Consider the following 24,155-nt stretch of genomic DNA (forward strand, 5'->3'; position numbering starts at 1 on the left):
CCCCACCATCATCACAGTGACGGACAGCTCAGGAGCCTGTCATTATCATCATCATCAGCAGCAGCAGCAGAAACTGGACCTGGATCAGCTGGATTTAGCGACAAACATCCAAACAGCCTCTCCCCCAATCAGATCTGATTTGTTTCAGGTGTGTGGCTTTTGGATTACAGCCCGCTGCAGGGAGGAGGAGAGGGACCAAAGTTGGACCAATCCTACAATATAAAAAAGAAGAAACAGAGAAGTGATAAAGGCAAGCCATCTTTCTTTCTCTCAACACACATATATATGTGTTTAAAGGAACTCTTATGACACCTAAGAGACCGAGGGCGCCGACGAGCAGTGTTTGGTTTGTATTTTAAGGACCTCACGCGGCCGATAATCAACCGATTGATAGAGGAGAAGCCTGGGTTGTTGCACGCGCACATGGATTTACAGCTCCAGTCTGAAGCTCACCACGCCACGGATCGATATCCTCCTGCATCCCCCCCCCCACCACCACCACCACCCCCACCACCCTTCTTTTTTTTTTTTTTTTTTTTTTTGCGACGCCTTTTTTAACAAGGGAGTGAAGCATCCTGGGATTTATTACCGCTTCGTTAAAGAGCCCCTCCCCTGACCACCCCCACCCGCCTTGTTCACCTGTCTGTAACCTGTATGCTCATGGGAAGTGTGAATATTGTCGTGTGTTTATGTGAGTGACTTTGTGTGTGTATGTGTGTGTGTATGTGTGTTTGGTTTCTTGTCCGCCAGAGGGAGTGTAGGCTACGTTGCTTGGGAATGCGTTTGAGTGCTGTGCCAGCTTTTAATTAGAACGTGAATGTGAGTGTGATGTGTCTGCCCCTGAGTTTTACATCCCTGCATGAGTAGGTTAAGTTTTGTGTATATTTACCCAAAATGCACAGCGGCACTGCTTTGGCAACACATCTCCTCCCTCGCACATGTCCCTGCATCATCTGGCCACCGGTCTGACCTCCCAAATCTTCTAAAAATATAAAGAAAGAAAGAAAAGACAAAATGAATGAGCGATCTGGTTCAAGCACTCTAGCACCCATGACGCTGGAGGAGCCAGGGGCGGAACAACCGTCTCCTCGCGCCCCGGGGCCTCTTCGCTGTGGCCCGTGTGCCGTGTGGCCTCGCCAGCAGACCTGGCTCTGTGCTGTCCCCCTGGTCATGGGCTTCGTGGGACTGGGACTCAGTCTCATGCTGCTGAAATGGATTGTGGTGGGCTCAGTCCAAGACTATGTCCCCACAGATCTGGTGGACCCCAAAGGTAGCATTGGACAGGACCCAATTTTTCTCTCCAAACCCAGTGCCATGCCCAAGGGGCCTGACATTTCCACGGCCACCACTACGTTAGCTGCACCCTCAACGGTTATGGTGTCTACAACCACGCCGCTCGCTCCGGCGCCAAGAACTCGATCTGGTCCACCAGCGAATCATTCAGCAAATGGCAGCAATGCCAGTGGAGACGGCAATCGTGCCCCGCACCTGTATAATCGAGTCGGCACTCGCATTAGCGGGCCTGTGGTTACCACCTCTGCCACACGTGCCACCCGACTCACCCCACCACCTAGCGTTAAGGAGGTCACCCCTCGCAGCACCGTCAGAAAAGGAAGCAGCACTGCCAATGGACGTAATGGAGCTGCCAACTCAAAGCCAGGGCAGACTTCTCCCACCATCAGCACCACGGCGTCCACCACAAGCACGGCTACTGCAAAAAGCACTTCCAAGGTGCAGCCGACCACCTCCCAGCCGGCTGCCCCGATGAAGCCCACTTCGCGCTGGAATCATGGGCGCCCGGGAAAGGGCCCTGCCACACGCCCACACCACCGCTTCAGAACACGTAAGTTCACTTTTTGGGTTAATGTTGTTGTATGAGTGAGCACAGTTGTGTGAGGTTACATACAGAACTGGTGATAAGTGTATCAGAAGAGCTCTTGGGCCTTTATCGCTGTAAGAATGGTGTTTCACAGCAGTAATCAACTATTGCCTGTACCTTTTTTATGCTTGGATAAAGAAATCTTATTTTCTGACTGACTTGGTTATAGCTCATTCTCAGAGAACATAATTATATATTTCCATTTTTATCTACATGGAAAGTGGATACTCCAGTAGCTTAATATTAATCGTATTCATTAGCCCAGGCTGATATCAGGGGATATTCTCTGACTTTCACCCCTTTCATCTTTATCTTTCACTTGTGCATTAATCCGATATGAATCTTCAGAGGAGATTTCTTTTTCTTTTTTCTTTTCTTCACTGTGGTTAAAGTACCATTGAAAGCAAGGCCCCCATCTCACAGATAAAATTTTGTTTTGTTTTGTGTGCCAAGTTTAAAAGCTCGGGGAATGTGATCAAGGACATCATATTTAAGTTATAAAAACAAACAGCAGTAGCTTGTAAGGTGTCGAGGTGGGAGAAAGGTTAGCTCCCACCTCCCGTCTAGAGGAATCAGATATAGCAAGGCCACATATCCTATTTAGCAGAGTGTCGCAGGTACTGCTTTACACTGCAGGGAGATGTAGGGGGTGAGGGGATGGGGGAGGCTCACAGGGAAAGTAAGATGGATACAGGGAAGAGAATAAGGTATCAGAGGACAAGCGGAATTTGAATAGAAATGGTAGAAAAGGAAGAGAAGCCCTTTGAAAAACAGCAAAGTTAAAGAGGATGGCGAATGAAGGACTCGGATGCGAGGAGCATAACAAAGCAGGAGAATCGGGAGTAGGAGCTGCAAGAAGAAGAGAAACAGCAGATGGAAAGGGCTAAGTAAGGGAAAGGCTTGAGGGAGATAGAGGGTACAAAGCTGGGGAGCTCTGAATTTTGCATATTTTGTATTGTATAAAGGAAGAAGGCTTCGGGATTGTTAATTCCACAAGGGACGTGTTTTCAACACCCAGCAGAATTTCTTTGAGTTGTGGGTGGGGCAGGATGTGAGTGTAGTGATGGCGAACATGACTGAGGTGAAATGACTTTTCTTTGACTCACAAGTTGCATTTTTACCCCAGCTTTATATAAGTTGATTTAGCGTGGGAGTGAATTAAATATAGCTCTTCATTAACACACAAAAAGCTGTGAAATGTCACAGTCTTGTTGTTTTTGAAATGCTGATCTGTTAAATAGTTATCAATAGTCCAGGCTCAGCTAGTGGCTAGCCAAACAAGGGCCCCTTTTTGATTGTTTTTTTAGGTGCATAAAACACTCAAAACGTACTCAAAAACATCATACTGGTGTGAAAGAACACCACATTAATGCCTTGTCAATTCAAATGTTTACTCAACTTCCATTGGACTGATACATGTGTAGCCTCAACACAATTGGCAAATACACCATTTTTGCTCAGAACACATGCATTCATGTCGCAACATTGTTCGGTTGAGAAAACAATTAACCTAACCTGGCTGAAGACTTTCACCCTTTTTTCCAAACTCTGTGCTCTATGACCGAGGTCACAGCTGATGGGGTACTAACTATTGATAACTATTTGACAGAACATCACTTCACTAATGCCCAGGCTATCCCTTTAATATGAGAACTGAAACGTTCATTTTTCTACATTTCGGGTATACGTTTTGGTTCACTACAAACTATCCATCTTGTGTATCAGTTGGATGTATCAGTGGTATCGATTGCACCAACACACTGTGATCAAGTGACAGATTCTTCATCTTTTGGGGCTAAATATTTTCAGCTTAGTTGGCTCTTTATGCCCACAGACAGTCTTAGACTCCTCCTGCAAAATAGTCTCCTGCTCCAGAGTCAATTATATCACTTGCCAAAGAGCTGCCAAACAGCTGAGAGCTGCCAAAGCGAGCGGCTCCCTTGTGCGAACATCAGGAAGCATCTGTTTGTGCTGTATACTATAAAAGGCCACAGCCCTTACACGCTAAAGCATACTTAGTGAAGCGGTTCTTTGTTAATAAAAGCTTTCAAATATAAAAGCAATTTTCTCTGTAGGCTTATGTTTCTGGCAAGTCTCCAGGCTAACACCACAGGCAGTGGGTTTATTTCATGCATTTTTGTGTATATCAGAGTCAGTAGGTGAAACTTCAAAAGTACCAAACGAACGTGTGAAGCTCCTTGAGCTTGAAGTCAATAGAAGACTTTTTTTTTTTGTCAACGATTTAGAAATCCCTGTTTCCAAATTTAATTTAAATGTTAATGTAGTAGTTATAATTTTTTGAAGTGGGGGTTTTGTGCAAAGGTTATGAAGGATTCCTGTCTTACCTGTTATAGGTAACTCTTTGAACAGCTAGTTTAAGTGGGGCCAAGAGCAAATTGAATTGCGTCCATCTTTAAAACAACTTTATTGAAAACAAAACTATAGCACTTCATGTAAACCCTTTTTTATTAGATATTTACTGTTATTTACAGAGTTTAATGGTTACTTTCACGCACAAAAGACAGAAGCAATAGCTAGCTGTAGCACTTCTGATGCAGCCTGTGGCACTTCCTGGCAGGACTATCAGAATATTTTTGCCAGAATATAATTGTAATGTGGAAATGATTGCAATATAAAGATTGATAACATAGAATTTGTATTAACTGTTTAAAAAACTCTTTGAGATTGAAGTTGTTTTACGATGGCAATTGTCCTATTTGGTCTTGGCCCCACTCAGACTATCTCTTAGCTTGTCAATCCGGTCAAAACGATTTTTTTTTCCTAACCCGAGGCAGTTCAAACAGCTAAGCACAACAGGTGATGAATTAATTGTTCATAACCTTTTCACAGAAACCCACTTCAAAAGACCTGTATTATTGCTTTAAGGGATACCAACTAAATGTGAAGCAAGCTTTGATAATCTGAAGTATTCTAACACTTACTTAAACAGAAAATTTGAAATAACACTATTTTAGATGGAATAAGCTTATAGGATGAAGCCCAATAAGACTTTAAAAAAAATTGATTTCCCAGAACACAAAATATCTAATCACAGTTCTAAACTCTTGGCTCTTTGTTGAGTCACAAAATTACTCCTTATAGCAACAAGGAAGCTTTTTGGTAAGCTATTTTTTACTTAGTTTTTGTCAACGTCATGTTCTTAAAAATACCTTAGTAACAACTCAGTAGCTTTATCACAATAAATAATTTAGCAATTTATGGTCAAAGTTTAGTCTCTCTATGCCTTTTTTTCTGTCACAATATTAGAAATCCTTTTATATTCAAGAATTTATAGACCTTAATGTCTATATGTGTCATTTGACGATTTATAGCTTGCAACCACTAAAAAACAATGTCTAGGTTACAAAGAGTAGCCTTTAGTATACTAACACAACCTTTGTGGTGTTTATTTTTATTTGTATAACTTTAATTTTGTAATTGAAAAAACTATAGAGTTGTGTAATGTAGCGTATTTAAAAGGATACACAGAAAATGTCTCTCCTGGTGATGAAATGCTCTGTAAAGCACGACTTCAGGTGCGTTTGTTTCCATCCACAGCTAAGTTGTCTTATTTTATGTTGTGTGTTAAGTTATCATCTCAAGTTTCCGGCACAACAAATATACTAAGAGGTTATGAAAGGATTCTTTTTTTTCCTCCTTTCTCCTTACTGCTCCTGATTTTTTCTTTTTTTTCTTTTTTTGTAAGATCTAAATGAGTCTCTGTGTCCTCAAAGACAGACAAGCTGTGTCCATTGGGGATAGAGGCATATTTTACTTCATCCTTTTGTCTTTCGTCTTCCTCTTTCACCCCCCAGTCTACCCGTTTCCCTGTGGTTATTGTGTCAGCTCCCTGTGTCATTGTATTCCACCATCTATTTTTGCTTTGCTTTTGTGCTTTCTCTCTTCCTTTTTACTTAGCTCCTCAGCTCACATTCATGAGCATATGGGCAGTTGCACAAAAACTGGCACACTTGTGAACACAAAGACAAGCATGTAGCATGTGTTTGCTCCAACTCATGAATCTATCATTTGGTTTTTCTCTATTCAAGGTTGTTACGTATCCAACTGTAGTCTCATGCAAACCCCAGTGGCTTAAAAGTAGGGACATAAATGGCGAATGGAGCAGTGGACAATGAATGCCTGTTGGGAAACCATGGGACGCTGCGTTGGCTCTCGGCCCATTCAACTCTCTTCTCAGCTGAAAAAGTGGTTGTAATTCCGTGCACATATCACTAGCCCATTTCCAGCCCTGTGAATAAGCAGTCACAGTGCAATTTTTTTGTCGAGCAATTCAAAGATGTTATTGTTCTTCGGTGAAATCGGTGGCTGTTTCTGGGGAAACAGCCGAGTCAGTGAGCACCCTAATGTGTGGGAAGCGCACATTGTGCATCAACACCTTTTACACAAAGGAAACATCTCCCATCTGTGTGAGGATATGGAAGAGAGAATGCATGAAAGCAACCAAGGCTGCTGCAAACCAGCTGACTGAAACAACTGATATTTAACTACAACAGCTGTGCAGTTAAAGCATTTAAAGATAAAATTGTACCACTGCTGTCTTTGGGTCTAGATTGTTGCTTGGATTCAATGACATCTGAGTGATTAGCAGTTAGCCCGTTTTCTTTTACTTATTGGTTGAATAGATTTTTTTTTTTTTTGACTGGCAGTGATCAAATTTATTTAATCCCTCTTTATGTTATAAAACAATTAAACACAAATAACTTTTAGCTGTTTTCAAACGATAGTTCAGAACTTGAGAGGTGAAGTTCTGTGAAAAGGTTATGAACAAATAATGTGTTGTAGATAACTCTTTGTATGGCCTTGGTTTGTAGAACTAGTTTAGTTTTGACCAGAGTGATGGGGTTACAACTAGTCCAAACAAGGCCACGACCTTTTGCTGTCATCACAAAATCCTACTTATAATGATCTTAACCATCCCTCTAAGGTAGCTGAGATTTCCTGGGGCTTTGTTTACAAGTGTTGGTCAAAGGGTGGACTAAGGGAGTGTTGAGCTGAAAGGTTTTCTGAAGGGTGTCTTGCTCACCTTTAGTGCTAGGATGAGGCGTTTACCTATCAAAGAGGGATTTCGAGTAGAGCTGTCATTTCTCTGGATAAAAAGGGAAATTCAGAAATTTGGTGAGGATTCCTACAAAACACAACTCAGAAGAGGTGTTTTGGACATATGTCACCAAAAGGAGGTCTTGGGGAAGTCCCAAAATCTGAACCAGATAAGTCTCTTGGCTGTCTTGGGACAATATTCCTCTTGAAAAGTTGGAGGAGATATTTTGGAAAGAAAGTAAAGTAGATGGGAGCTCATATTCATAGTTTGCACTTTCAATATGGTCCCTAGGAATTGGCAGATCAATGATCATAATAAACATATAAAAGCTCAGCTACTTTAAACACAATTTGTATCAGATAAAATGTGGAACTCTCCAATTACTGTTTTTGTTAAAGCAGCAAAGCAATAGAACCTCTCTTACAAATATTTCAACATAACTATCTTGTGATTTAATTCCCCCCTGAATGTTGATGTGTTGACCAAGAAGTAACTAGCTTTATGAGTTTTTTATTCATCCATCTCAGACTCATCTTTCATGAATGTAATGCTATGATGCTGATTAAATCTTCTCATAGACAAGCTAACAGACTCAAATAAACTTTCTTACTATTCCTGCTGTTGACTTTGGGATGACAGCTTGCCACGGTAAACACAGAAGGGCAGACTCAAGATTCAAAAACTAAATCATCTGGTTAGAAGAAGGACTTGCTAACTAATTGAAATTTATTATGTATTGTTTAAGCTTCCAAGGATGATTAAAATAAGATCTTCAGTATAAAAGCACTCTAAATGCTCGGTCCTATTCACCGTTTTAATTAAATTCAACAGAGACTATGGAGTCTTTTGTCAACATGCAGAGGAAGCCTCGACATGGTTTCGTTAAGCTGTGGCAGGATCATTAACTTCAGTTTGCTCTTCTTTGACTCCAAATGGATGCAGCCCCCTCGACAGGTCGTATTTTAAATTTTGTGTGGTTGAAGTTTAGGTTGGTTGTCAGCTCAGCCCCCAGGATGCCTTGACCTGCTGTTTCTTTTCCTGTGGATCCTGTGAAGGTCTTTCAAGCTGTGCAGGTTTCCCACCCCTTTCCATGCCCTCTTATCTCCCCTGTCGGAGGGCCGCAGTATCCGGTAGGGATTGTTGGTTGTCTTTACAAGAGAGGATTTATGTTCAAACACACCCTCTCGTTTTGACCTTGTTTCTGACCAGTATACCCTGAGATGTCCATTTCATGCTTTTTTTCTCACAATATTGAATAGAAAAAACCTGAATTATTAAATTGCAAGTTTGATTTTTGCTATCATCAAGCATCCCTGATAAAAAAAAACCCAGTGTCAAATTGATTTCTGCAGCTGAAACAAAATGACATCTCAGTATGAATAGCAGCCCAACGTTATTACAGATGTGAAGTTGCAAGCCTGTCATTTGCTTTGCCCTAAGCGCCACAGGCGATTGTTTTCTCTGATGAGACAGGAAAAAGAATAGGATGCTTTTCTCGTCATGTGAGCCCTGTATTTTTGCTGTTTGTTTGTTGTTGTTGTTTTTTCCTGGCTATATACGAAGGCTGCGTAAAGTACCACTGTAGGACCAGTGGAGCGTGTAAGGGGGGATTAAAAACAAAGATATAAATCCAGTTTGCTTCTCTCTCTCTATTTCTCTCTCTCCGGGGAGGTCAGACTGAGATTTGCCAGACAGCCTCAGAGGCCTCTCTGTCTCTCCAGAGACATGCTCTGTTTGTTCGCCGAAGCTGGCTCAACAGGGCTGGTTCTGCACAGCGTGTGCAGCTGCACCCATTTGCAAATATCTTTTTAGTTGGAAGGCGAGTTCTCAAACCTTAGCTTTTATCAGTTCAGGTCTTAAGTTACTAAAGGACATTTGAACTCAAACTCTTCTTTCATGGAGTTTTGTATGTCAAAAAGTAAAAAAAAAGGTTGGCCTTAGAGCAAAAGCACTTTTTTAATTCAACAATTTTAATGAAAAATGTTAGGTTTTATCTTTATAACACAGCAGAAAAGAAATAATCTTTGTATTCCTGTGAAAAGCTTTAGAAAAAGATGCTCTGATATGTGCAAGATTCTCACAATATTTGGCTTCTATGATTTCTAATCTTTTGTTTTTTTCAATTTTGCTGAAATTTGAGGGTTATTTTCCAAATGAATCATGCTGAATTATGTTCCTCCAAAAACAAACAAGACTAGAACATTTCCTTCAAATCTTGGCATGCTTTAGATTCATCGAACACAAAAAAATGTGCACTTGTACTTTTCACATGCAAATTAATCAAAGTGCTCAGCATTCTGCAGCATTGGCCTCGAACATCTAGATAGCAGGGACATTTGACACTGATGGGCACCAATTACAAAGCAGAATAAATCTGTGTATTCAGCGGGGTTCGCCTGCAGACAAATTATCCAAGAGCGACTGCACACTGAATGTTTGAAATTTTGTGGCAAATGATCTCATGCCCTTTCCATTGCTAGTGCTGTGCTCGACTCACTGACCCTCGAGGAATCAATGAGGAAACGGGAGGGAGAGAGCCCCGAGTAAGGACAGCTGGTAGAGAGAAAGAGAGAAAGAATGAAAGGAAGCATGACAGGGGCTGGGTGTGGTGGATACAAAAGAGTAATACAAGGATTTATTGGGCAAAGACTTTCAAAAAAACATGAGAGCCTCCTTCAGGATGAGAATCCAGCGGCAAGGTAAAGGCATATAGACATGACAGTTGAGTAAATGAGCATTGGCTAGACGTTTTGCATATCTCAGACCACCACTCTACCTGTTCTATTATTATCTCCCTCATTTTTATGCAGATTGCCCTCAAGGTATTATCCGTATTTCACATCATTCCTGTCACCACAATGTCTTCAGAATGTGTCCTGCACTGAACTAAATCAGCAGAAAATGCAAATCAGTGAGAGCTATATTATATTATACGGTAATATATTATACTGTGCATTGTACATACATTCAATGTGTCTCAGTATCTAAGAAATAGTTTACCATAAGAGCATGGATAAGTGAAGATGTACCACTTTCACTTTTAGTAATAGATATTTTACCCATCATCAATATATATTTTAAATAAATATGTATTTCCTTAAGTTGATTTTTGACTGTTTGACCTTTGAGTTTGAAGAAATATTTGACAGAAATGTGATCAGAATAGTAAAAATGGCAATTGATAGCCAAAACTAAATTGCTTCTGTAACAGGACAGCTGGTACTAAAGAAGCTTTTTGTCCAATATTTGTCATATCATGTTACCGTAATGCATAGTACTGCTCAGAGCATGCCAGATAAGGTAGCACTGATGGGTCAATAAAAGGAAAGTGCTAATTGTTTAGACACAGTAAGGTGAAACTGCGATAACATGCGTGACATTGGTGTAGTTGTCCAGCTTAGAGCCTTCCTGCGTAACAGCCGAGTTTGGAGCCTTGGGTAGTCGTTGCATGTCATCCTCTCCAGCATTAGGGACATTTGATCCTTGAGTTGAGCCTCTTAGGCAACAACTTCCTCCTAGGCAGTATAAACATATCTCTTCTACTCAAGTTAAACTGGCAAATCCTGACCACGACTGGATCTAACTCAATGCCTGACCCATTGTAACATAAAGCACGTGGATCTTTTTAAGGGAAGTAAGGGAACAAATGCTTTTAATGAACACTAGTTTCTTGTTCCTGGTCAGTTGTGTTTTTTAGAGAACCCCTTAAAGACTTTAAAGATAAACACACAGTAAAGGTAATACCTTGAACCTAACAGGACTAAACTACTTTTCTATTTTAAATTTTCATTGTAAATACAATGTACATCCTCAAATGCTAGGGCTAGATTTTTTTTTTTAATCCCAAGTAGTTTTGGCTAAAGTTTACATTTAAAAGGATAGTTCAGATTGTTTTGAAGTCAGGTTCTGTGAACAGCGTTTGAACAATGTAGGTGTCTCTTCAAACAGCCTCAGTTTGGAAAAATAGTTTAATTCTGACCAGACTGATGAGGTTATGGCTAGTTTGTGAGCTGAACCAGGACCAAAGTGGATTGCAACTAACTTAAAACAATGCAAAGTCTGAACAATTTTATAATGGTTCATGCTAATTTGTGCTATTTTATAAGCCTTTACACCGCCATCAGTTTAGAATTGTCTGGTTATTCTGGCAGAAAAATGATATTCCAATTGGAAGTGCTGCTGACACTATTTTCACTTGCATTTAACTACATAATTTTATATAAATTAATCACGTAATGGGAAATTCACACAATGTAAAGGTGTGTAATAGACTGTTTTAGTTGCTGTAAAATATTTTGAAACTGGAATTGTTTTCTAGACATCAGTGATTTACTTTGGTTTTATCCCTAACCATAAACTAACCACTGGCTTTTCAGTCTAGTCAGAATTAATCTAAAGTTAAGGCACATCTACAATAGGTAAGCTAGTAATTGTTTATAACCTTTTCGCATAGCTTCATTTTAAATAATTTTCTTAGATTCAGTGTATATATTATACTTTACATGTATATACGACATAACCATTGCATTATTGCCGTTGTGGATATCTTGTAATCCATATTAAATGCTTATAAGTGATATTTGACTCTTGGGCATAGTATATTGTTGGACTCATGGAATAGTGTAAGCAAAACAAGCCTGTAAATCCTAATCGAGGCCATCTTAGGGCTTCCTAATGTCACAGTGGGATTTATAAAGACAAGATGTCCTCCAGGAAGTGGCAACAAGAGGAAGCGATAGGGTGTGGGTTTGGAGGGGGCCTGGAGCTGAAATATTAATGTAATATAAGAGAAACATGTGGAATATGTCTTGCTAGAAGTGTGAATAATTGATGAGGCTTTCCTTGAAAAAAAAAAAAGTACTTGGAAAAAAAGTCCTTTAGTTGGTGGTCTGACGGCACATTCATGGGGTAGGATTTTAGTGTGTGGCATCTGGTCCCATAGATAACATTTTACAGGAAAACACAAGTCCACGGATGTAAAATCAGACCTATAGGGTTCACATTTAGCTTGTTTTGGTTCATGTCTTTTCACTAATGTGGCATTATCTGCCCCCGCAGGGTTAATTGTTGCTAATGTTCCCACAGAGAAATGAAGGTGTTCTGAGCCCGAGGAAAGAAACAAACCTAATTGAAAGTAAACAGCAGGATCATTATTTTGTCCGAACATGACTGCTCTACTTCATCTCCGTTCAAATTCGAGGAATTGGGAGTTGTCTTGGCAGAGAATGATTTTAAGAGCTATATGGTGGTGAAATGTGTGTTTGTGCTGAGGGAGTACTTACTAGCACTCATTTCAATCACATGCTTTCAAGCCCACTAGTTCGCCACAGTGGGTACTCAATTACTGCCGTATAGGTCTATCCTCGAAACCCCATCACTCATTCATATATTACTTGATTCCTTCATTCATCTGTAGAGAATATAGCGACTTGCTGATAGTTCATGAGGCTCTGAGATATATTAGTGCATGTGGCCGTGGCAGTGCAGAGAGGATTACACTCTATCATATCTGATCTGGGACTGTTAGATCTCAATATTGAATTACAGACCCTGTGGGGTCTCTGGTTCCGTTATCAATTTGCAAACGAATAAGAGTGAAAGAGAGGGAATGGGGGGCTGGAGGTGTCAGCAGTGATGGCTTTGAGGCAGGTTTTGGTGGAATACGGTGAATCTAATAACAGCCAATCTTTGCTGGCCAGGAGACGGCAAGTAGCAACGGCGACAGTGCCATTTGTGATTTAGGTTAGCCCGAGCTCTCACCTATTCAGTGGAATAGATAGGGTCTATTCTGGATAGATTATGGCCGGAATGATTGCATAAAAATTTTATTACTGCTCTGAAAAACATTTGAATGGCCCACAGATACTTTTATGGGTTACTAAAAAGGGAGATTTGTGCATGTTATTTCAAGATATATGATCTCTTTTGGTTTTATATTGCATCAATGTCTCTAAACTGTATTTAACCATTTCAGCATAGACATGCTTGATTGAACACAAGACTTTAGACTGAGGACAAAGGACGTGACTTATACTGATTCTGGGTTGCACATAGCATCTGGGTACATGATGAGTCTGCAGGAAAACGTGGATTGCGGAGGTTGCGGCAGTCGGATTGATTCACTGCAATGTGTGGCCTGCTGCCACCCCCAGTGACGGGAAATGTGCCATGATGCCATGGCTGAGATGGAGAGGGTTGCTGTGGCTTGTGGAGGTGGAGATGGAGGTCACCTCTCTTTTGCATGGCTCCCTCCCACTGACATTCATGCCTCTATAGTTAGCCTTCCTTCTTTTTATTCTCATCTTCCTGTTCTCTATTTTAAGCCCTCCTCTTGCTTCTCTCTCTGTTGTCTCCTCCTTTAAAAAAAAAACAAACTATTTTTCATTCACTTACCTTTGCTGACAGAATGGATACCAGCCAATGAGAGCTCTTATCTGATGAGTGTACCGGAAAAGATAAGAATATTTTTCATCAATCCATTTTAGCTTGGGCCATCACTACCTCAAGAGTTCTCAAGGAAATTACAAAGAATCAAAACTGTTCTCTATTATTATTACCCGGCATGTTGCCTTTTTCCTTCCATTTAGGTCTCTGAATTTTCTCCGTTCATTATACTGTCTAACTAAATGCTCAGCCATTGCTTTCCATGACACCTCACACACAATACCTATTATTTTCCAGTTACTTATCTTTATATCTTAGCGTAAAAGCCAAATGGAATGACCTATAAATTGTCTAATGCATTTATTTTGAAAAGAAATGCATTATGACAGAGGTAGAGATGAAAGCATGTGTTCATCAACAATTGCATGGTTTCAGATTTTTTTTCTTTACATGGGGTTTTACAATTGTCTCAAGGAGGCCATCCTTTATGCAGAAACTTCTCTTGATTATTACTTACTGATATCAAAACATTCTGCTGGAGTTCTGATCAAACATAAATAAGGGATCATGTGACACATTAGCAGTAAATGGAATACAGCACAACATAATATGTAATGATACTATGCTACATTACACAATACAATATGATAAAATATGATAATATTTATCAAATAATATGATACGATACAGTATAACTCAACATTACACAATACAATATATTACAATGCAACACTATACAATACAGATGGAATACAATATAAATTTGCATAATTTGTCCTCATTTAAAACCTACTTTTTTATTGTACATGAAGTTTGAGATGACTAAGTACAAGCCTGTGTGCCAGAGCCTGTTTTATGTTTGCTTTTAACTGATCTGATTGTTCAGCATGTTAAGTTTAGAAAAGTATCAGAACCTTACATGTGCTGAACTATAATGTTGAACACCCTTTCTAAGATTATGCAAGACGAGAGACAGTTCAAACGGACATCTGTTTCCATTTGGATTCATTTACTCTTTTAGGATTGTGCCCATTTTATCTCAATCATTGTCTTTTTACAACAGGTGCTGTCTGTAAATAGAATGCATTGTTGTTTTATAGAACATCTATGTGGGAATTTATCCTATTGTAAAAGACTCTGCAGCATAATGTTTGGGTGTTTGTTGACTTGATTGTTCAATATGCAGTGAAAGATGGCCCGATGCCCCTTGTGAGGCTACAGCAGATGCCATTATTTCCATACACTGTGTCAGAAGCTGCAGGTATGCTGATCATAGCCCTGATGAATAGCAAGACAAGGAGGCAGAGTGGAGACAAAGATTGAATAAGGTCCTCTCATATTATTTTCCTGGGGGTGTACACAGCTTGTCTCACGCGGTAATCCATGCATGGTAAAACCTTATCCATGGGGATAATGTCAACTCACTTCTAAAGATAACAAGACAAAAGCGCTCACTCCGAAGTGTGTTTTCATATTCCCCTAATCTGCCATCTCACATGGTTCTGTCCTATGGATTTGTTGCCTCAGCCTCCCGATTAACACAAACATATAAACACAAGTTATTCTGTGCAGCTTTGTACAGTTTTTTAAATGGTGGACAGAAGTGACATTTATTTCATCCTAGCTGTCTTTGTTTTTGCTTGAGGAAACATAACAAAATCCACTGGTAGTCAGCAGACGTACATTAATTGATGTGCTGCACTGACAATAAAATCAGCAGAGCGTAAACACATTTATAGTCTTCATGCTTGCCAGTGATAAATATTGTTTTGGTCTCGGATAAGGTGCTTTTATTAGTCAAATCTGAATCAAGCTGCTGTGCTACTAAATTCATTGGAGGACCCAGCATTCTTTAAGTGCATGAGGGCAGCTTTTTTCTCTGGGTGTGTGTGTGTGTTTGAAGCTGTGTGTGGAGTACGTCTGTACTCCAGCAGCACAGAATAAGGATCAAGAGATCCTTACAGTACAAGATCAAAGATCATAAAAAGGCATTTGGCAATGTAAGTTCAGATTCAAAGGCACCTAAGAGAGCCAAGGTTTCAGAACGCTGAATCTTCACCAGACTGAGAGAACATCCATCACGCTCTCGCCCAGCCCGTCAGACAAACTCTGTGAATTATATATTGAAAGTTCCCCTCCGAACATCCAGGCAGAGACATCTTTCTCTCTGTCTCTCTCTTCCATCTGATGTGCTGCATTGAATCATTGATAGGACATCCACAACAACAGCGCTCCTCCCTATAAAACACCTGTCACAGGCTGCCTGAAATGAATAAAACCAGAGCAAGATGTGGAGTCTTTTTTTCTTTTGAATTGTGAGTATGTGGCAAAGTTGTGCATTTTGGAGCCTTGCGTAATGACAGGGTTACACAGTTTACTGGTGTACCTGGGAGGACGCAGATATGAGACAGTAAACAGCAAAAAATAGCAACATAAATTATCATCATCATAACATCATGACAGAGCACCAGCACAAAAAGGTACCAGTGGCTTTTTGGACTCCTATGCATCATCTCCTGTACTGCATTGAGGTTTAGTGTGCAACATCAAACTATGATGTGTTTTTCCATGATGAGTATTAATGGAGTGGAATGAATGGCTCGGTGCACGTGAGACACTGCAGTTGAAGGCACTAATATGCACTCCCCTCTCAGTCATCAAGCGTACTCTTTGATCCCAGCTGGAGCCAGGATGCTTCAGGGATATGATGGAATATTTTATCGCAGTTGTGAGATAGCATTTGGTGGGCTTTCCTCAGTCCAACAGCTCCCCCCCCTTCTCTCTCCTTCATAACATCTTAAGCTTTAAAGCCTCAGCTGGTTACCCAAGTGACTGTTTTGATCATTTTACTCAGAAATCATGTGTTTTACAAAAAGACTATTTTCTTTTACTTTCTAGAGTGTCAAAAAAGGGTGCTGTGGGACCAATGTAAGCAGAATGCCACAGAGAGTCTGTGGCATTAAAGAGAATAATGAAGATGAAGCTGAGATTGGGCAGTGGGGCAATTTGAGGGTCAGCGTGCTAGATCAATGCATGGAAGGAAGTTAAGATGGATGAAGGTGAAGGCAGACAGGCATCCCGATCCTCAGAAGAGGAAATGGCGCTGTTCAGAAACCATCCAGCTTTAGTGAAGACATAAATGACTTTGCTACTTTGTGTCAGAATTTACCATTTTTTTTCTCTGTTACTACTAATTTGTGTGCATCTGAAGCAAGATTGCAGCATTATTGCATGTAGAGATAAACAAGCCTGTGCTTTTGTGCTGGGTCGCATCCAGGGCAAGGCCATCGCTGGGCGTAAGTCAGAAAATACAGCACTTGTTCTTTCGTAATCCACAACAGCTGGTGGATGTGTATACATGATGGATTTTGTGTGCGTCCACATGTGCGTGTGTATGTTGCAGGGACAAAAAAGAGGAGAGAGCAGGGCCAGATGGGTCCAGCTGCCGATCCGATGGCCTAGATAAAGGCTAGATGGGTGCCACCACCTTCATGAGCTGCCAGCAGAACATTCAAAGTAGGTGTTCAAAGCTTGAAGGCTTGATGGCCCCAAACATCCAGCTAAGAGAGTGCTCATTTGGCTCTGTTCTTTTTTCTTCCCTTTCCAAGCCAATAATGAGGAAAATGACAAACTTACTAATGCGTCGATGTCCATTTTTGACTATTTAATGAATCAGTGCAGAAATTTATTTAGTCAACTGGAGCACAAACTTATTGCTTTCATTATTAATTAGGATTTCTTAGAAGCAAAGTTATAAAATAGTCAAATTGACCATTAAGTATTTACAGAAGGCTTAATGTGGGTGGATGTTTTATTTTCAGTCATTTAAGAGCTTCATCTAACATTTTTCATCCCTTCACGCCATTAGCAACATGTTATCTGGTTGACTGTTCAAACACAATGTTCCTTTAGTTTTTTCAGATATTTAAAAATACTGTAAAATAAATGTTTAACAGTTATTTAGTATCACATTTAGAGAAAAAAGATCTCTCCACTGCAGTTTGCTTTGAATTGGGAACACTGTTTAGCTAACCAACTGTCTATCTAGCTATATACCCATTTATTTCCTTACTTAAATTTAGATTTTTTTTTCTCTATTTTTGCTGTAAGTGCACTAAAACTGTTAATTTCTTTTGAAAGTTATTTTTCTGACTTATAAATCTATGAATGAGCTAATCCTTTTAGGGGGGAAATTTATATAAAAACAAGTCAAATTTAAGAGGCTAACTCATGATAAAATAACTAACCCCAAATTAATCTCCCATCAGAGTTTCTACTTTATGGTTATCAGTTTAAGAACTAATTATGCTATTACTGTATGTTTAAGCTCAGGAATGAAAATATGATCAGGACTTGGACAAATAAAGCATTTTTACACATTTTCAAATTTGGCCACACTGTGTTTTGCAGCTCGCCGCGGCCATTTCAGAACAGCTCAGCATGCAGTCCTCGCTGTGGAGGCAGTTTCTGGCCTGACAAGGAACGGGAGGTGCAGTAGTGAGCCTCTGTCCTTTTTCAGGGAACTCTAGGACACAGAGAGCCTTCACCAGCACCCCAGGGAGAGTGAAGACAGATTAATGCAGAGGCTTTAATATTTCAGATGAAAACGTATTACTGCTCTCTTGCTCTGTCTTTCCTCCCTCTCCCTCTCTCTGTGTGGCTCAGCGTGCCGGGCCTGAATTTTTTTGCCTGCTCTCCCCTGCTTTTATCCAATGTCCTCCTGTCTCGCTAGCAGCATGAATGTGTTTTGCTGAGGGGGAGTTTTCCTCGTCCAAAGCTGCCCTGTCTACTCCTTGTGACAGGAAATGGTAGATATGCAAAGAGAAATTTAAATAAGTATGGTAGTGTGTTGTTGTGTGTGTTTTTGTGTATGAAGGAGGGGGTGGTGTGCAACGGGTCATCTGTCTATCAGTCAGTTGGCACACTTGCACTGAAAGCTTGTGACCTTGCAACCAACCTTCACAAGCTATTTTTGGTAGCATTTTATGTCAATATTTCACCTTGATTGAGTGTTGGGTGGAGTACTGCTACTAGTGCCTCGTCACTCAGATGACCAGAGTATTCAAGTATGAGAGAAACCCACTGTGAATGTGTTTCCTGTTGCATCTGTCCACATTTACTGTATGTCAGTTAAATACCCAAGGTTATCATTTAATGCATGCTGCTTCATAGTTTCAATCATGCCTCCTGGCATGTAAATCTACCTTAAAGTAATAGTTCAGATTTTTCTGAAGTGGGGTTCTGCATAAAGGTTTTTAACAAATAATATTTTACTTACGGATACTGTAGTTTTTTGAACGACCTCAATTTGAGGAAGTAAAGACTGATTCTGAATGGATCAACAAGCTAATAGCTAGGCCAAGCAGGGCCAAGGCCAAAGTGGATTGCTACCGTCTTAAATCAAATCCAATCTCAAAAGTTGTCATAGCAGTTTATGTTAATGCTGTTTTGTCGACCTTTCCATTGACATCAGTCAAGTCAAACAACAAACTTTGTTGCTGTGTTAAAAAAAAAAAACACAACAGAAGAGCAGCAATGCCTGAAAATTAAAAAAATAGATATTAAATGAATAATAACTACTGATAAACACATATAAGGCCCATGGGTAGTTAGGTGATTAAAAAGCTGAAACACATCAACAAAACAGATTAAAAAAACAAACTAGTAAGCATCAGTGCAAATGGTGTCCATGTGCCAGTCTGTTACTCACAGTTCAGATCGTTATGTTGATGTGTATATATGAAGGACGGTACAGATATGTTCAAGGTGGGAAAAATTATTAGTTATATGACTTGTGTAAAGAAATTGTTAGTCAGTCTGGAAGCTCGTGCTCGGATGGATCTGAACCTTTTACCTGATGGTAACTGAAACAGATGGTGTGATGGGTTTTGAGGATGTGGTGTGAGAGATGCAGGGAGCGGGAGGTGGCAATGGTGTTGATGTCTAGCAACTGTACTCTGATGATTCTTTGTGTGGTGTTAATCACCCCGCTGTATGGCCACCTGCTTTGCCTTAATGCTGCTGGTAAACCACACAGTCACACAAAATGTCAGCACTCTCTCAGTTGCACTGAGCAGGCAGGTTTTGCCTCCGCAGTTTCCTCAGGTAGAGGAGATGCTGCTGGGCTTTACTGATGACAGATGGGTGGATGTTCCAGGACAGTTCCTCTGTTACTGCCAGGTCCAGGACTTTAAAACTGGAGTCTTGCTTTTCTCCAGTGATGTAGAGCAACGAGAATATTCGGCTGACGAGAAGTCCACAATCCTGTCTTTTGTTTTATGTTAAGGCTCAAGATATGATTCTCAAACCAAACTGCTAGATTTTGCACTTATCATCAGTGATCAGCACCATTGTGTCATTTGTGAATTTGAAGTTGTTAGGACATTGATAGGCGGGGAAGGAATGGTGTGTGCCGAGAAGACATCCTTGTAGAGCACCAAGGCTTATGGACAGAGTTGATGACTGGTGCTTCCCAAGTCTAACAGGTTTTATGTTATCCAATTATCCCAACAGAAATATCATCTGACTGGAAGTGCTCTAGGCTGCACAAGGAGTGCTACAGCTAGGTGCTGCTGTGGATGTTTGTGCTTGCAAATGATCATAAATTTATGTAAATAATTATGTAATACAAATTTGATGATGGTCTGAAGGTTTATAAAAGTGTTTGCACAAAACACCAACATTTTGAGACTGGAGTCCACTTTGGTCTTACCCCTACTCAGACTGAACTAAAATATTTCTTTAAGAAGATTAAAGATTTAAGAAGTCTTAAAATTTCACAAACTTGGGCTTTCAATGTGTGTTTTTAAGAACCTCCTCAAGGTGCATTGTTGAATAATTTTCATTGACGAGTAAAACATTATGGAATATTGTTGTCTCATTTATTGACAATAGTAAAATCAAACTAAATGTTGATACAAGGATGCATTTAAAAAAATTCAAAGGGTTTTGGACTTGAAACCTTTTGGATCCTAAAGAAACAGTTTTTGTCAGACAAGTCAGTGTGAGCACTGAACTCAGTACAATAAAATGTGTGTTTGTGTTCAGACGATAAGTTGTATGGTTTTTACATTTTAAATAGCACAAGTGGCTCATGGAATAGGACTTTTTAAGATATTAAAATGACAGACACTGTAAATATATTCCGATTGTACAATATCAAATCCCTTCTGATTTTTAAATGGGTTTTTTTGAACAGGTCAAATCCACATGGAACCTTTTAATCCTCAGATCTCTTTTTCTGCCTGGAATTATACGCTTCCGTCTTGTAAACAAATGGATTTGAATGAATGAGAAAGTAAAATAAATGTTTTTTTTTTATTGCATACATTTGACCTTTTTAGGAAAATTCAATCTTTTGTTTAAAAAAAATTACAGCCTAAAGGTCATTGATAAATTAGTTCATTATAATGGTCAGTTTTGTACTTTTTTTTTCTCTTATGACTTCTAAGGTCATAAAATATTTTTTTATGTTTCCTTGAAGGTCACAAAGTCCTCTTAGTGAAGGAAAAGTGTTGATATCACCATTTCACACAATACTTTCAAGTTTCCCTTGAGATGTGAAAACTATCTTTTGTTTTCTGGGTTATGGTTTAGGCATTGTAACACTACATTTGTCAGTTTGTGGATACGTTTAGATAGCAATATCACTTTGCCAGGGTTAATAAACAGGATAAAGACATTATCTATCCAATGTAGAGTTTAATTTGGGGATAAAACATTCTTTCATCTATGACATTGTCACGTGTTCAATCCTAGTCCTGGAGGGCCACTATCCTGCATGTTTTAGGTGTTTCTCTGCTCTGATACCTGATTTGAATGACTGAGTGATTAACAGGCTTCTGTAGAGCTTCAAGACCTGCTGAAGAGCAGGGAAACAACTAAAACATGCAGGATAGTGGCCCTCCAGGACCAGGATTGGGCACCACTATGTAAAAGGATGCTGTTTTATCACTTCACTTTGAGTTTTTTTCACCAATACAAATGACTGTATATTCCTCAAATACACACAGTTACATATTATTAGTCATTGCCTGGAGACCCCATTTAGGACAAGGTAAAGTCTAAAAATTAGAGCAAAGACATTATAGGGATGATAAATATTGAATATGAGTCAGTTCGGTAAATACACGTAATTTCTGTTTACGGTCTTTATTAATAAAAGTTTTGGGATTTATGTCATCTCAGAAACATTGGTTGTAATGCACTTAAATAACTTCTTTTAGAAAAAACAAACTGTGAACACTAGCTGTGAAAAGGAAGCCACAGATCCAATTTACAGAGTCAATCAGACTATTTTGTTCTTTTCAAATTTTGCTTTGCATGTCATTTTTAATATATAGGTTTTTTTTAAGTTTTCTTAATATTTTCTGCTGGTTGTCCTGCTGTGAACACAATGCAGCAACTACAAAAAAAGGAGAAGCAGAATCTAATTGATCCTCTTTTTTTGCATTCAAAATGCTGAATGTCTCGTCTCACAAGTAGAACTTTATGGGATGTGAAAGTAAAATATTAAAAAGGGATTTAAATTTAATATAATGAATACATTAGTAATATGTTGTTTCATTTTGATGTAACAAAGTTTTTCCAAAGTGAAAAGTGATTTTTCAAATGAAATCTTTGTAGGCACTGAACATAAGATTGCAACATACAAATTAGGTACAGATGGTAAAGAGAAGAAAGAAAAAAACACCTTACACTTGGCAATCAATTTTTTTATTATTTTTTTGCACTGGATATATATTGATAGTCACATGAACAAAAGATAAGTGAAGCAACTAATCCTTGAATCTAAGCAGATAAATATTTTGCAAACTTGCACGTTTTTTTATTCAATTTAATTACAGAATATATGTAGTTGAAGTTTAGTAACACATTTTGAAGGATAAAGATAAATACTTTGGAGCAACGTAAAGGAAAAAAAACAATCTTCATGATGAACACAAAAAATAACACTTTGATTCTACCTTGATTTGATTCATGCTGGATTTTATAGTAGCAAAACCGATGTCATTCCCTAATCCTGAAGGTTTGGTTTCAGCAGCACTTGATTATTCGATGTCAGGGTGTATAAAAAAAATGTAATAATGGAGTAGATGCACACTGCCCAGGTCATGATCTTTAAACTGCAATCATTAAAATCATTTGTCTTCACTTGTTCCCATTTAACAGCCATCTTTATACCCCACTCCATGTGGAGGTCAGGGTCAATATGACAATATGGTAACCAGAGCAGCTCAGACATGCTGTTCTCCACTGGGTATGAGGGATTAATCTCTGGTGCTACTGGGAAATGTACTCCCAGCAGCATCAAACTATCTTGGGTCGAACCCTGGTTTTCCTCCAAAAGGAGATCATACAGGTGCCCAGAACAATGCTATGAATCCATCACTCCTGATCCCAATGTTGTGCCAGATTCTGATTAGAGATTTTATCTTTCTTTTATCGATCTTCAGCCGATCCACACCGTTTAGCATCTCACTCGTCTCTTCCTTCCTTGTTGGTTCTAGAAACTACTGTTTCGCACAGACAAACGTGTCCACTATGATGCACATGAAAACATTTTTACATTATGATTATACAAACCACATCACTCATCTATTAAACACAAGGCTTTCTTTTTATTGTTTTGTTTGTTCTATCCACACACACACACACGCACAGTCTGTAACCTATTGTGCTAATGCACTGTTGTGTTTGACATCCCTGCCCCTCGTTTTTCTTCTCTTTACCCCAGATCACTTTTATTTTTTTATTTTACTGTGAGCTTACTGGTGTTTACCATCTCTTTGAATACATATGCCCCACAATCATGCAGATACACTATATGCGATAATACTAAAATATAAATCTTATGTCAATGTTAATCATTCGTTATTAGAATATTTTGTGGCAAACATATTTAACAAGTATCACATTTTTAAAACCAATGACAGGACCTTGAGTGGAACAAAGTTTTAATTTGCACAAATTTTGAAAGTGGCATCAGGACTTATCTATCTTTTTGATGGTTTGGAGAAAGAAAGGTAAAGGTTATGGTTTGTTGAATCTGGAACATTCTGCTTTAAATGTACAACTTTACAGGAAACATGCAAAGCTGCCTTTTCTGTGTTTTTCATATTAGAGTTATCTATGATTGTTTTACAAAGAGCTTTAAAATGAATTAAATCTTGCTTTAAGAAATACCTGGTCATTTTTGTGAAGAATCCACATATTTCAGCTTTAAATCCTTTTTTTTATCATAAAAGCAAACGATTTTCAGTTCAGCATGGATCTACAGTCCATCTGATCATAACTTGATTTCCGTCTGAATATCCTTACTTGTCTTTGATCAGCTGCCATAAATATACTTTTTCTAAAGATTTTTCAGCTTTTTTTTTCCTGGATTACATCGAGATTTGTGTTACTGGGAGGGTTCAAGTCACTCCTGCTGTCTCTTGTTGATGTTTTTTTTTGGTAGTCTCTTTGTGTAACATGACATCTTCAAACCTATGACTAACAGTAATGGCACAATATTGCCACCAAAATCACTGCCTTGCAGCTCTTTAAAAGTGTGGCCGCTCTGTTCAGTCAAGGAGTTGAGAAGTGGTAACAGAGGTAGGCACGACGTGGAGCACTTAGAGGTCAGCGAGAGTCAGCAGAGGACGCGGCGCGACACGAACATGATGTTGAGAGGCAGAGGCACGCCGAGAGCAGCTGGCCAGGAACGAAGGGGAGGAGGGAGACGGAAGGGCGAAGCCACAAAAGGAGAGAAATGTGAGGGTAGAGGAATGGACGACAAAAATGGGGGAACGGAGAAACAAGAGTATCACTCTCAGTTACACTGTTTCACAT

At 39.4% G+C, this 24,155-nt stretch overlaps 1 protein-coding gene across 1 annotated transcript in view; it reads left to right on the forward strand.

Moving 5' to 3' along the window:
- Positions 1–525: 525 nt before the first annotated feature.
- nrg3b (neuregulin 3b) overlaps positions 526–24,155 on the forward strand; it is a 220,063-nt gene continuing 196,433 nt past the window's right edge. Inside the window, exon 1 of the mRNA XM_025010872.2 lies at positions 526–1,843. Coding sequence (XP_024866640.1) covers positions 1,015–1,843 — 829 coding nt within the window. The 5' untranslated portion in view covers positions 526–1,014. The remainder of the gene's footprint in view (positions 1,844–24,155) is intronic.

Source organism: Kryptolebias marmoratus, linkage group LG17, assembly GCF_001649575.2.
Source record: "Kryptolebias marmoratus isolate JLee-2015 linkage group LG17, ASM164957v2, whole genome shotgun sequence".
Classification (NCBI taxonomy): domain Eukaryota; kingdom Metazoa; phylum Chordata; class Actinopteri; order Cyprinodontiformes; family Rivulidae; genus Kryptolebias; species Kryptolebias marmoratus.